Raw genomic sequence first — 16,164 nt, forward strand, 5'->3', positions numbered from 1 at the left:
AAAATGGATAATTTTGGAAGATTGCTGATTAACAACAAATTGATTATCTTCCCAAATTGCCTACTTTCGTTCAAAATTTTTCAAAATTGGTAAAAAATTAGTGTCACTCATATGGGACCGATCTTATGTCAAATTACTTGTTATTTTATTCGCGCGAATAATTGAAATGAAAGATTATTCATAAAACATATATATGTTTTCGATTCGAATGAATTATTTGAAAATAATTTTTTATTCGAATAATCTCAATTTCAATTTAATATTCGCAATTATTTTCAATTTAATAATCACATATATATATAATATTTTCAAATAATTAATTCGAAATATTTAATTATATATTATTATTATTTATATTTAATTTTTTTTATATTAAGTTGAAATTAAGATATATATATATATAAAATATACATATATTACTATATATTATAATATAATAATATATAGTAATATATGTATATTTTCAATTCGAATGAATTATTTGAAAATAATAATTATATATTATAATATATATAATAATATGTAATATATAATTATTATATATATAAATAATAAATATATTGTATATAATATATATTCGATTCGAATGAATTATTTGAAAATAACATACGCACTATCTGCGAAATCGAAACAACAAAGTACCAGCAGTAATCGGATTATTTCAAGGAATTGTTATCCTATTTCAAACGAAATGTGCCCGGTGCTTGTTCGTTAGTTGCAGCGTTAATTGACTATCTGCCATCTAAGAGCGCGGAGCGCGCTCCTCTCAGCCATCTAGAGCCACTAATTAGCTCCCATTCACAACGAGAGTCCGCCATTTCGCGTGCGCCGGCCTAATGGCAGCTCGTGCAAACTTTTGCCATACGGTGTACACCGGTTGAAGATTCCCCGTGCAAGGTGGATAACCGTGACGCGAATTCGCGAGGTGTATTTTTAGGATCCGTTCCCGTAGGACGTCGTTGGATGCGCCTCGGCGACCGACAAGAACGCGGGAGAAGGAGAAGGATTCACGGTTTAGGAATGCCGTCTCGTTTCTCGGCCTTCCTCTCCGTCCTGTTGCGCCCGTTGCAACCTACCTGCGTGATCTCTTGGCATCGGTATGCCATTATTGTGCAGCAGGTCGAGATTTTCGGGCCGCGATCCTCGCCACGGCCGGTGCAGGCGGTTCCCCGTTACGAAGGGTTCCCGGGGGGTGGAGACGGATCCTGTCCGGGATAAATGCACCCTAGATCCTCGACGGCTAATAGACAGCCGGAACAAATGGATTTCACACTCGCTGGCTACTTTCTAGTGGCAGATGCTGGGAACGACTCGGGAAACGCTTGAAAATGATTCGTTTCAGGCGAGAACTGTAAATTCGCCGTAACTGACGCTCAGATTCTGCACAAAAATGGACAATTTCGGAAATGGAGATACGATCATTCGAACCTCGCGGCTCGTTTTTTTTATGGTTGTTGACAATCGGTAACTGTCAATTAGGGAGAATTATATTGCATTACTAGAAATCTCCATCATCGAGTCAGAGACTCGTCAAATTACAACGTGGCGTTAAATGCAACGTATCCTCTTATAAAATATGAAAAATATTGAGGAACTTATTTTTCTAATATTATAATTTGTTCTTCTAATGTCACGATATGCGTTATAAGTATACTGCGGATGTTTGTGTAAAATCAAAAATATATTCGACAATTGCAGCGATAAAAACACAATTAGATCTCTCTGTAGTAATTTAAGTGAGTTGAAAATAACACGTGGACGTGCTTGAGTTCTTTTAACGTTTACGTTGAATTATAAATTTATCATATACCATCTCGGAGAAAAGTAGGGTGCAGATGCGCGCACGAGGCGCACAGAGAGCGCACTACTAATTCGAAGTGTCTGTAAAATAGTTATTTAGAGAGAATTGACTGTAGTTCGTTGAAGATTTGGAAATGAGTTTTTGGTTATACAGGGTGTTCGCGCTTTTCTTGCAAACAGTTAACATTAGGCCGAGCCAATGAGCGGAACTGTGCTTCGACCGCTCATTGGCTCGGCCGCCTCGCGTCAGCTGATCTCGCCTCTCATTGGTCACTGTTTTTAATTAATAACTCTCGTGAACGGTGCCTCGGAGAAAATTTTTGTAAAGGAAAAAGTCACTTCAAATGACCTCAGGATCCCCACATTTCTCGCTTGTACAATAATTTTGGGACACCCTGTATATTTGCCCAAACATACATTTATACACCTTCCTAACGCAGCGAAGCTTCAAACGGAAAAATCTTATTCCTTTTTCTCGACTTATTTTCGCACGTAGAATCATCCCTTGCTCGATGGTGCCATCCATCTGGTAGCACCCTATATGCATGCATGTGTGTGTGTGTGCCTTTCTATGAAGCATGAAAGAGTCGTAATATATCGAGGGAATGTGAACGAGTATGAAAGGAAGATCGAGAGAAAGAGCAAAACGTGTGCGCGCGCGAGTACCATACATCGAAGACGTGTTCACCATTCGTTATTAATAAATATATTTTCATTTTGTTCCTTTTAATGAATACCAATCATACCTTTATACGTGATTCCTACGCTATATGCGTATACATACATATATAAATTTCACGTTTGCACGCGTTGTGGAAACGGTTCGAGGATTTTAATGCGCGCCGAAGTATCGAAGAGATTTCAACGCGTCTTGAAGTACCGTTTGGGGAATCCAATGCTTGTTAATGTACCGCTCCAGGCATTTTATTGTTTATACTGGGTGTGCCAAACTTTTCACTCCGAACGTCCGAGCACGCTGCGCCTAACCACGTCTCAATTTATGGAAGCCTAAGCAATCTTTCGAGTAAATTAAAATGATCGAATATTTTCGAATACATCGATATTCAATATTATTGTATTATATATAATATAATATAATATAATTATACAATTACATAATTAATATCATTTTACAATAATATAATATTATTATACAATAATATAATATTATTATTATACAATAATATTCAATATTTTATTGTATATTTTTAATAAATAATAATATTATATTATTGTAATCATATATATATATAATATTGTAATCAATATATAATATTACAATAAAAATAGTCTGCAGAATTTTATCCAAAATAAAAATGATCTGCATTAGCTACAAGAAAAAACAACCAAATTAAAATTACGTTCCTAAAAATTTCCTCCGACATGAATAAATCCAAATTTCATCTGCTCATTGTTGACAATAAATACGTGAAATATTGAATAATAAAATGTTACAATTTAATATTGTAATATTATATATTGTAATAAAATATACAATATCTATTGAATATTATTGTATAATAATAATATTATATTATTGCATAATAATAATAATATTATATTATTGTATAATAATATTAATTATATAATTGGTACAATAATTTCTGTTCCCCAGAACTGACACCGAAAACAATTAAATCCATAACATTTATGCGGTCTACTTATTGTATTATCAGGAGCCGTGTCCGCGCATGTTTTGCAATCGAGCATCAATCGACATAGGCGCTTCGCAATCATCGAAACACGCAAACCCCGATGTGATATTTTTCCAAACAACCGCTGTCGTTTTTATCTTGCTCGGTGCTCATTAGGGCCACGAGTCGCTTTCAATAACACCGTTCCGCGAGCAGCGGGCGTCGATACGGTGAATTAAACGGGTTTACAATGTCATTATGCTTTTTGTGTCTCGGTTGGCAAGACCTTCGAAGATTAAAAGCCAAACAAAACGTCTCCAAGGCCTGCGCGACCAAGAGGCCAACCGGCACTAAAATAAAGTTGTATTCGTCTACCGGTGAAAAAAGAATGGAACATTCTCCTGCCATGATTCCGCAATCTCGGTGTCTCCCTCTTTCACCCGAGAGAAAGATCCCCGTCGATCGAATTCGAATTGTCTCGAATGCAGAACGCGGTTAAGAATCAAGGAGCTTCGTACCGATACGTGCAACCTACTTAATTGCACTGGCCGTAACGAGGAAAAGTGGAGCATCGTTACGAATCGCCGAACTCTTATCCGCATTGTCCCTCGCGTGATTTATTCGCCGTACGTGCCACGCCTTGGAGCTTCTACGGAACGATCATGCGAACGCGTTATTCGTAATTGTAGCTAGGAGTTGCGGAGCCAGCTAACGCGTGGTAGACAATTACTGTGCTTTGCGTTTATTTTCGAGCATAATTCACTTTTTCTTTATCGTATAAGACGCATCAAAATTTTTGATTTATACCCAATTGATGAAATTGTAAATTGTGAATTGTGACTTGTAGATTGTAAATTGTAAATTATAAATCGTGAATTTGTAAATTGTAAATTGTAAATTTGTAAGTTGTAAGTTTGTAACTTGTAAGTTGTAAGTTTGTAACTTGTAAGTTGTAAGTTTGTAAGTTGTAAATTTGTAAGTTGTAAGTTTGGAAGTTGTAAGTTTGTAAGTTGTAAGTTTGTAAGTTTGTAAGTTGTAAGTTTGTAAGTTGTAAGTTTGTAAGTTGTAAGTTTGTAAGTTGTAAGTTTGGAAGTTGTAAATTTGGAAGTTGTAAGTTTGGAAGTTGTAAGTTTGTAAGTTGTAAGTTTGGAAGTTGTAAATTTGTAAATCGTAAATTTGTAAGTCGTAAGTTTGTAAGTTGTAAGTTTGTAAGTTGTAAGTTGTAAGTTTGTAAATTTGTAAATTTGTAAATTGTAAATTGTAAATTTGTAAATCGTAAATTTGTAACTTGTAAATTTGTAAATTATAAATTTGTAAATTAAAAATTTGTAAATTATAAATTACAAATTTGAGCTCGTCATGTTATGGGACTCGCCCTGCATAAACGAGATTTAATGTTTGTTTTAGGAGAAAATTTGTATCGATAAAAGAAACTTTGAAAACTTTTAAGTTCTTAAGAATTATCAATCGAATTCCTGAAGTCCTCCAACAGGCACAATAATTGGCTCCATTGCCCTAATTCGTATATAATTTTATTTTTTGCAATGCACAATTGCAAAGCAGAAGAGAATATTCAATTCAGTCATGTCCTCGGTTTGTATTTAATTGTGAAGAGTTTGAGATCATTTATTTTACGAGAAAAATATATATTTTAAAAAGACTATGGAAAGAATAAATGTGCGCACTATACCGATGGAACAATCGTATAATTTTACTTTTTACAATGCACATTTGCAAAGCAGAAGAGAATAATCAATTTAGCAATATATCCTCGGATTGTATTTAATTGTGAAGAGTTTGAGATCATTTATTTTACGAGAAAAATATAAATTTTAAAAAGACTATGGAAAGAATTATGTGCGCACTATACCGATGGAACAATCGTATAATTTTACTTTTTACAATGCACATTTGCAGAAGAGAATAATCAATTTAGCAATATCCTGGGATTGTATTTAATTGTGAAAAGTTTGAGATCATTCACTTTCCAAGAAGAAAATAAATTTCAAAAAGACTGTGGAAAGAATTATATGTACACTATGCCGATGGAACAACTGGTCCAAATTTTCACAATCCGAAACAGGCCGAAGCCGACCCAAAGCCTGACCTCGGTCCACATGTTCGCCAGTATACCTGGCCAGGTACAGGAGCTGTTCATCTGTTGTAACCTTTTCAAGACAGCCGAAGGTTCACCGGAGCTGTTACCTGGCCCGGTTTTTATAGAAAATTAGACAGATTTTTCGACGTTACTCACCGTTCGGACAGGTGAAGACATTCGTGGCAGGAACCTGCAACAAAGAGAAAAACCATTCCATTGAAAACGGTTTACAATGCGACTGCTTTGAGAGCTTCCGCCGCTCGAGATACTTTCGGACAATTTATTGCTGACCGGCTGCAATAAATCTTGCAATTTTCTTGCGTCCGAACAGAGCATGTCTAACTTCGGGTTTATGTTTCAGAAATGTTATAACTGTTTTTATGAACACTTGTGAAATTAAATGCTACCAGAGTATGGATTTTGTGAATTCATAGGGAAAATGAGTTGATACAATTTAACACTGGAACTACATAAACGCGACTAACGTGTAATGTTTTACAAACACAATATGATTGGATTTACTTAAATTTTGCACGATTTCTTGTATATGTATTGTATGTGTTTCAGTATAGTAGGAAAAAGTTGAAGGATAATTATTTGTTCGATTCAAATGTTTTTGGTTACATGCGACGATTATAAATAATGAATCAAAATTTTCTCTTGTGCCGATATTCGTTATTCATGAAGAAGATTCATTTCGATTGCTAATAACGATTATATCATCGAGCGAAATTTTATCGTAATTCGAGCGAAATTCAATTTTCTTCATCGATAATGGTTATTGGTCAAGAAAAAAAATTATAGTTGTTGTTTATAATCGAAACGATAAAACTCGATATTTTTTCAATCATGTGCTCCCTCTTTTTAATTTTGTTATAGTTTATGAGTAGTATCCTCAACGTAACGATTGACGAGGTTTCGTTAATAATGTTTTCCATCCGAATTTTTTGGGTAACTGTTGTTTTCTGCGTGTTGGTTACTGAGCCTTTCCTAGTTACTGTGTATCAATTTCTCTGTACACTGTTCTAGTTACTGTGTGACAATTTCTGTACACTGATCTAATTACTGTGCTTCAGTTACTGTTCAGTTTTAGATAAATAATCCTACAACAAAAATATAAGAACGTCAAATATTCCGTATTAAACAATTTACTATAATTTATTATATACAGGGTGTCCCGCATTTTTCTGTACATACTTCGGACGTGTGTTATACAAGCAATAAATAATTGTTATATAAGTTGTATAACAGAATGTCCATAAATGCTTTGTTTTATACAAAAATGGACAATTTGGAGATAGATTAGAGGAGATATGATTATTCAAACGTTGCACCTCGTTTTTATTGTTGCCGATTGTCGACAATTATAAAAACGAGCCGAATTAGGGAGAATTTACTGTATGTACGGAAAAATGCGATACGACCTGTATGCACCAATATTTATCATATTATTGAAAAAAGGGAAAAAAGTCACGTGTAGCTTACACACGATTTCACAGAACAAGAAAGTTAGGTTAGATGTAACACGTTGTTTGCAATAAGAGAACTGACTCATTAATCAACGCAAGCATCGAGAAAGACAATTCAGTTACATCGCACAGTTATAAAAACAAGACGCGAATTTGTTTGATGATTAATTTATTGAGAATTGAGGAGTTGGTAGAAAACGCTAACTGGTGAGTGTGAAAGAACATTTCGAAAGAATGTACCTTGAAACGAGAGAACAAGAATATACTCGAATGTGAATGAATTATTAATAGTGGTAATTTGCAATATCATTTGAATTACATTATTACAAATCCAACATATTTCAGTTACTGAATTACAGTAAATTTGTGTTGTGATCTAGACGAGTTTTATGACTGACGATAGCTTATTTGTTTTGCAAAGCATCGTTTTTCTATTTTTTCATCCTTATTTGCAACGTGTTTCTTAAGTTTATTGAGTTAAAGTTTTGATTTATTTATGAAAATCACGGATAAAATGTTATTTAAAAAAATCTACATCTATAATTTAATAATGTTGTTTTTAAATACAAGTAAATAACCAAGGTAGGGGTGGCACAGTAATTGACGCGCTTACCCTAGAGATATTATTTTCAGGTATGCGAACTCGTCTCTAAAATAACAAAGGTAGTAAACAACGAAATAGGTCGGAGAAAGTAATACAATTTACAATATTATCTTGATTAACGTTCTAATTTTCACTCCAGACCGGTTCAAGATCTCTCTGTCTCCTCCGTCTAGTTCAACGAACCAGGAAAAGCTTTACTATACTCGTCAACCATAATATTCCCGGTTGGTGCACGGACTTTCTCCCAAAATCAAGAAACTTTACGGGAGAAACTGGAACCGAGAGAATTTTCTATTAGAAAATTTAGTGGCCGGTTTGCGATACACAGGTAAATATAAATCGTTCGGTGCGTGCCACTTGCCATTCCATCCCAGCATAATTAGGCGAGTTCGCGAGACCCGTTTCGCGCATGAGACCGCGCACACCTTGCGTGCCGATTCGCGGCACAGATTTCTCCCCTAAATCGCGACGATTTCCACGCGGCCGCGAGAGTCCGCGCGCAATTAGCCCGGGCGCAATTAGTCGGTGACGAAACGTCGAAATCCAGCTCGGTGCCATAATCGCGTGGGAAACGGGATGAGGCCCGGAAGGATCGCGGGAAACCGACCCGCTGCTGTTACGTAAAAGAAGGAGAATCAGATACACCGTGCATGATATACGGACTGCTAGAACGCGAAAAAGAAAGTGGATACAGGGATTTTTTTCTATGGGAAACAAAGGAGCGCGTTCCGAAGGAAGGATCGACCTTGGAACAGAAGAGCGAGCGGATAAGAGGACGAAATATATTGGGTTGGGGCAACTTGACATAACCTTCCGTTATTACTAATTCTGCGATTTCGAAATAGGATATAGGATATACTGCATCCGTTATCATAACAGAAACCAGCACATGTGTGACGACGAGAAGCAATATTTTTCCCCTTTTCGTAGATCGCGATAATAATACGGGCAATCGTCTGGTCTATTCAAATTGAACCTCTCCTCGTCCGAAATAATTACGCTATGCGTAATATCCAATATATAACCTTAATCCAATATGTATATAAAAATTTATTTATTAAATAAATCCTACAATTTAATCAACAAAATAATTTCCATCGTTTTTTAACACCTTTTGCCAGCTGCCAGTATAGGCAGTTGTACGATTCCTTTTTAAAAAAAGTCCTTCGATTTTGCATTGGAAAACTTTTCCAAGTGCGTTTTCCCTTCTTCAAAATTGTTAATGTTTTCAAATCTTAATGTATTGCTCTAACGATCTGAAAAGGTGGTAATCTGACGGTGAGAGATCAGGTGAATAAGGTTATGTTACATATATATATATATATATTGGGTTGGCAATTAAGTAATTGCCGATTTGTTCAATGAAATAAAGAATTTTTTTTTACTTGGAACGAAGTTTAATCTGAAATGTATTTTCCATTTAGTTCGATGACCTTTTGCCAGCTCTCTGACAACTTGAAAATTCCACGCTCGTAGAAAGTCCGATCCTTTTCGGCCAAAAACTGAGTTAAGTGAGATTTTACAGCGTCATCATCGTTAAAAGTTTTACCACGAAGGGGGTTGTCCAGGGATCGAAATAAGTGGTAATCCGATGGCGCGAGATCAGGGCTATATGGTGGGTGTAACATCAATTCCCAACCAATATCCATCAATTTTTGCCGAGTGGACAAAGACGGCAATGAATAAACGACAATTTGCATATGCAAATTGCAGAACAATGAATTGCAAAATATTATTCATGTTAATGGTAATATTTCTTTAATAGTGAATAGAAGTTGAATATTTTTTAAATCTATAACATAAAATAGTAAATATTTCTCCTCATTTCGCGGGAAATTCAATTTTTCCACGGATTCATGCCTTTTTAAGAATTAGAAAAGTTTATTCAGTAATTTTGTAAAACAATGTTTACTGTGCTAATAAAGTTAATAACTTAAACACCCTTAGAAACAGAAAATCATTACACTACCATATTATACACTACCGATTACCAATATTTGTAATTTTATTAAAACACCAAAAATATCTCGACGTTGAAATGAATGGTCGTAGACCACTTTAAAAAATAAACGGCTCAATTGTCAATCGCACTCGCACACCATTCATACAGTTGCGCATCTTCTTATGATCTTCCTACGATACTGGAAAACTAACAGCGCAGAGAGTTCGTTCTATGGCCTGCCGGATCGTCGGAGGTCGAACGGAGGCCGAACGGAGGACGCATTGTTTATTCCTCCCGGCGGAGAAAGTGAAGAAGGCCGGCAATCTGCCGGCGGATCTCGGTTTTGCGCCCATCTTCGACGGAAAGCGGCTCGCGCGATTCATACGTGGAAACCTGCGACGGGTTCTCGACTCCCGACTCTCGACTCTCGACTCCTTTTCACCCGTGTCCGCGGGTACGAGTACCGGAATATCAGTGACATAACGGTGACTGCATTCCTGAGGGAGGTGCGAGTCCCGACGAACGCTGCCGGTGTGGCGAGGCGAGGCGAGGCGAAGCAACGGTGTTCAACAGTGAACGTGTGACAATTGCAGCCACGGCAATCGTGTGCTTCCTTCATTCCTCGATATCAAACTCGTCGTTTTCTTCTACCAGATTCCACAAAATCTCTTCAACCGTCGCAAAAGTTCATTTTCATTGGGGCTTGGAGCTCTGGGTATACGGCCTTCCTAAACTGCCCATTTTTGTTTCTAAGCTGAGGGTGAATTAGGGGGAATTTACTGTACAGTAAATTCTCTCCAATTTTTTCACTCAACATGTAAACAGAAATGGACGATCTGACAACAGGAGTCGCGATTATTCGAGCCTCGCGCTTTTATAGTTGTTGGCAATCGGTAATTATAAAAACGAGCCGCAAGCCTCGAATAATCGTGTCTCCGCTTCCCAAATTGTCCATTTCTGTTGACATGTTGAATGACAGCGGTGTTCGACAGTGAACGTGTGACAATCGCAGCCACGGCAATCCTGTGCTTCCTTCATTCCTCGATATCAAACTCGTCGTTTTCTTCTACGAGATTCCACAAAATGTCTTCAACCGTCGCAAAAGTTCATTTTCATTGGGGCTCGGAGCCCTGGGTATACGGCCTTGTGTCCCTCGCATTAAAAATCATTATTTTCTTCTCATAAGGAAAACATCCAAGCGTAATCCACCGATTCTAATGAAATTTGCGGCTCTTCGTTGAGTCGAGCAAGGTAAATGTCCCAATGATTGGACGATTAAGGAAAGAATTTCCGTTACAAGTCACTTATTAGTAGACCGCGTATCTTCGTGCAAATTAAAAATATTCTAACACGGTCGTAAGATATATAAATTGAATAAAAATTAATTGTTTCCTTTTAACAATTTTGATAAGTCGGAGACAGTGTTGCAATGTTATTAAATTCATCGTATGTCCTCACAATTTTATATTTCAGCTAAATGTTTTTGTCGTAAATCCATAAAATTCGCAGTCTGCTTATTAGGCTAATACTTATATATATATAGTAGTATTAGCCTAATAAGCAGACTGCGAATTTTATGGATTTACGACAATATATATATATAAGTGTTTATGATTAACAGAATTATATGTATATATATTATTTTATATTTTATTTATTTATATATATATATATATATAAATATAAATAAAATAAAATAAATATAAATATATATATATATATATATAAGTGTTTATGATTTTATAACAAACTATCTATCGGCATCAATCCGTTTCTTTATAGTTTTAAAAGTTGTTGGAAGACAACGAAATCGAAAATATCCTGACTCCCGTGGAGGGGTGGGGGGGGGGGGGGGGAGGTCGAAACGAAATTGTTTCGTAGATATCAATTATAAAATTGGTAATCGTTCATTGTTACCTGCTGACATTACACAAGGCGTTAATTAAAAGCACGCTGTTATGTAAGTAATCCACACGCCTCGCGCTAACTTAATCTCGTGTGACTGGTGAAAATAATACGGCGAGACCTTCGGCCAACCAGTTCGGCTCAGCTTGCAGTAAAACAAACTCTAATGTGTTATATTTAGACTGCGGATCTTTTATGCATTTGTGTCGAAAATAAATAGCCGAAATATAAACTAGCGAATACATAGAAACAATTTAATAATATTGTTGCGCTATTTGCAACTTGTTCAAATCATTAGAAGAAATAATTTATTTTTATTTCACATCTGTTGCTTATAATCGTTTTGGATGATTGTTGTTTTACAAATAAAATGTTATTTTTTATTCGAATCTAGGTAAAAAGCAAATAATAAGTAATTTGTATCTTTTTCGTCCATCGAAATATTATAATAAATAAATATCTATGATAAATATTAATTTCCGTTTATTGATATTGGAGATTCTGCGTTTTTCTTCGAGAGCGATTGAACATAATTAATTCCAATAAATAATAAATAATAAGCAATCTAGTTGTAACGAGGTGCAAGTGTCCAAATAAAGTGCAAGAAATAAGTGGAATTCGATTACTTGAGCAGAGAATTTCGTCATTAATATTTATAATATGCAGGAAATGATCTACTGCGCTTAAAAGGGGATTTCAAATGAATTTAAAAAACCAAAGTGACCAAAAATAAGATATTATGCCATGAGGATCGTCGGACCTAATTAAAAAGTCGACCGATCTACACAAATTCTATGCGTTAACGCGTACGAACTTAGATTAATATTAAACACACAATCATTTAAAATCATGGAGCATGGCAAGAGCTCTTCAAATATATTTTACATTATAGAAATAGTTTATATAATGAATTATTTTTAGCCACATAATTATCTAAAATCATGAAGCATGGCGAGCTGTTTAAATATATTTTGCATTGCAGGAATATTTTATTTAATGAACCTCAAATTATTTTTACACACGCAATCATCTAAAATCATAAAGCATGGCGATATATTTAAACATTTTTCATATTATAAAACTTATTTCTTCACGCATGATCGTTAAAAATTACGAGGCACAGGATAATATAATATTCACAGTGTTTCATAAAAATACAATCAGAGTTGGGCAAATTTTATTTTAAATAATAAATAACTGATTATAAATTAAATTAAGAATTCATCTGCAAATAACAATTGAATCTCAATAATAACAAAAAGAAAATATACAGAGTTAGGCATAATTTCAGTAAATGTGTTTCAATAATGTAATTAAATAATTATAAATGAGATGATCTAAATAAAAAAATCACTAGTTATTTGGAAGTTTAAACAGTAACCTACTATTTATATAGATCTCAATAAATTATTTATGATAATAAAATTTTTTTTGAATTCGTATTTGTGGAAGGACAAAAGTACAATTAGGGAGAATTTACTGTAATACTGTAATACATTCTTGGAGATGGAAAAACCCTTCCACTTCCTTCCTCTGGACAATCCAAACCCACGCTCACGGTGCATTACGTCTGACAAAAACAATAATCCCGTGAAAACAAACAATTTCCATCGGCAAAATGATCATAACGCGCGCGAATCGCGCCCTTTCAGAGGAGCCGCTCATCCAAAAACAAAGCCCTTAATTAATTCCCTCGGAAATAATGTCTGTTCTTTGTCTGTTCTGGATGGCAACCAGAGCCGATTCCGCGGTACTGTTTTAATCTCCGGCAGAAAGAAAATCGTTGAAACAGCGACTCGCTGCGGGCGCGCGAACCATCACGCAACTGCAATTGCGGATCACGGACGGAAAAAGACGGCATCGGGAATTCTCGCGGGGCCGGAGATAACAGCTCGCCTAGAATTCTTGAGAAATTGAACCGCGGATTATGAAGTAATTGGCATGTAGTCCCCGCGAACGAGTTACCGCTGGCCGCTGTTCGCGACACGCGAGACAGCGCGCGAGTTCGCCGCGGTGGTTCGCGCGAGGTGAAAGTGAATTTCAGCGCGGAGACTCGCCGCTGCTCGTAGTACATGCGTGCTCGCCCGCGACTGCGACCGCGACGATAGCTAGTACGCGCGAACACAATGTTACGTGTCCGCACAGTTGCAACATTTTCTCTCCGTAGGAAATGTGTTCGCCAAGGCGAAAGGCTCCGCAAAGTTCAAGAGAGATTTTCTGGCGAATACACGAAACGTATAAGGTAAAAGTACCTATCACGGAATGCTATTCAGGGGGATAGATTATCGTCGATTCCGTTGCAACTGAAAAGTTCCGCGGGGATTGTTTAAGGCCGTCGCCCACTCAACAGCAGCACTCTCGGGCCAACCGTAACCAGTTGAGATTGTTTGTCGCACATTTAACAACACGGCATAATACCAGCAATTTTGAGAGTTGTCCCAGGGGCGCGCAAAATTTGATTCGGATAAATATGTCGAATAAATATTCTCAATCGAAGAAAAAACTTCATTGGATAGCAATTTATCCGAATTCAATGTTATTCGACACTCGAGTAAATATTCTCAATCGAACGATTTATCTAGGTAAAAATGTGTATGCGAATAAGAATTCATACGAATGACATTTTGTTCGAGTAAGAATTTATTCGTGCAAAGGATTCATACGGAAAATAATTGATTTTGAATAAATATGATAGGATATGAAGTGTTTTTTTTTCATAGTTTATCGATTTATTTCTGCCATATTACTTTCGCGAATTATTCGAATGAAGAATTTTTCGAATTATTCGAATGAAGAATATTTCAAATTATTCGAATAAAATATTTTTCGAGGCTCGCGGAATTAATTGCACATGACAGAGACAGGACATTTTCGCAGACTGTTTTGAAATGTACTGTAAAATGGTGTCATCCAATCACATTTGTGAGATCTCTGTTGCAGCAGATTTCGGAGCAGTCTCTAAAAATGCTTCGTCTCCGTCATGTGCAATTAACACCGATCTAGATGACTCGTTATGAACGATTTGACGGTAATCGATACTTATTCACCGGCTGATTAGACGTAATGTGGATGGAGGAAGCACTGGAAATGTTATCTCCGCGGCATGCTCGTTCTGTAATGGCCGATGAATATGATAAGCAGATAGCGGGTCTTCATGCTAATTGGAATTTTTATCGTTACTAGTTTCCAAGCGAATTAAACGCAGGCCAATGTCACCAGCTAAAGATCCTGTCACATTGAACGGGATATTCTAACCTCGTTAACGTCTGCATTTTCTTTGCCTATTTAGCGATGCAGTAATAGCACTAAATAATCAATAGTGTGACAATATTTTCTATAATTTTCATATGCTTTCAATTATAATTATTTCAATTTCGTTGATATACTTGTAGTTATCACGGGAATTTTATTACATATATATAATTGTTTTATCAATAAAACGATTGATACGTTAATACTCTATATATCGAAATTAATTATTAATCAATTAATTAATTAATTAAACTCGAAATTCAACGGTTAAGAATTCGTTAAATAATAGTTCAAAAGCGCGGCAGCAATTTCAACCATAGTTCAATCAATTATTTGGAGTCGACTAATAGAATTACTTTTTCTGAAATTATTGTGTAAAAGAAAATTATCGAGCTTTTTTTACACGGCGCTTAGTAATTGAAAAGTCTATTAACCATTTGCCTGACGATTTATTTTCAAAATCACGTGCGTGCGCAGACAATTTAATGTGGCGGTACTCTATGCGAGGATCTATCACAAAATAAAATAAAAATACTTTTGTTTTTATGCAATGTGCAATTTATATAAATATAAACATCACTTCTAATAATACAGATTAATAACGTTGAATATTAAAGACTATAATATTAAATTAAAAAATATCCTTTTAAATTATCCTTATAAATTAAATGAAAAATATCCTTTTTTAGTTACAATGAAAATAAGAACAAAATTCTTAACACGATTAAAATGATTGTGAACACACAAGCTGTTTAAATTCTTTTTTAATATTGCTTATTTTCTAATAATTCATTGTAACCATAATAAAAGAGAACGTATAAATATCATAATAATTTTGATTCTAACAGTCAGAAGAAATTTATATGGCTTTCGACGGTTTAAATTTGCGGCGCATAAAGATTTCAATAAAAATTGTTTGATTTCACTTTTAACCGAGAATTTGAGAATATTGTAACAAGCAGATTGAAACTGTGTCTGATGTAAGCGTTTGAATTGCTGCGGAGAAAATGTGCACTCTAAGTGGTAAAATCAAGAGAATGTTGCAACATTCGTTGAATTTCCCTAAGCTTCCCCCGTCTAAGAGGCGCACAGCATTGAAATGTTTCAGTAGTCGCGTCATCTACCACGTTGCACAAGGCCATCAGAATTTCCTTCTGCCGTAAACATCGGAAAGTATGCGCGCATTTCCCAGGCGAATTGCAGGAGATTATCGATTAAAGAAAAATTAGAGTGGTATGTGCATACACATATCGAACCGCGAAGTGAAACCAGCGAGAAATGATCGAAGGGGAGCCGCGGTTCTCATGCGACGCCGTCCGCGATGCGATCGCTATACACTAAATTCTCCCTAATTGACGCTCAGCTTATAAACAAAAATGGACAATTTCGGAAGAGGAGATACGATTATTCGAGCCTTACACCTCGTTTTTATAATCGTTGACATTCGGCAAGCCGCGAGG

General features: G+C 35.8%; 1 protein-coding gene across 2 annotated transcripts in view; it reads right to left on the reverse strand.

The window, feature by feature from the left end:
* The window catches only part of uif (sushi, von Willebrand factor type A, EGF and pentraxin domain-containing protein uif), a 106,337-nt gene that overhangs the window by 45,469 nt on the left and 44,704 nt on the right, over nt 1–16,164 (reverse strand). For both annotated transcript variants that reach the window (XM_076520535.1, XM_076520534.1), the window contains exon 3: nt 5,689–5,722. In XM_076520535.1, the coding sequence (XP_076376650.1) occupies nt 5,689–5,722 (34 nt within the window). The remainder of the gene's footprint in view (nt 1–5,688; nt 5,723–16,164) is intronic.

The sequence above is a fragment of the Megalopta genalis genome, chromosome 3 (genome assembly GCF_051020955.1).
Source record: "Megalopta genalis isolate 19385.01 chromosome 3, iyMegGena1_principal, whole genome shotgun sequence".
NCBI classification, from domain to species: domain Eukaryota; kingdom Metazoa; phylum Arthropoda; class Insecta; order Hymenoptera; family Halictidae; genus Megalopta; species Megalopta genalis.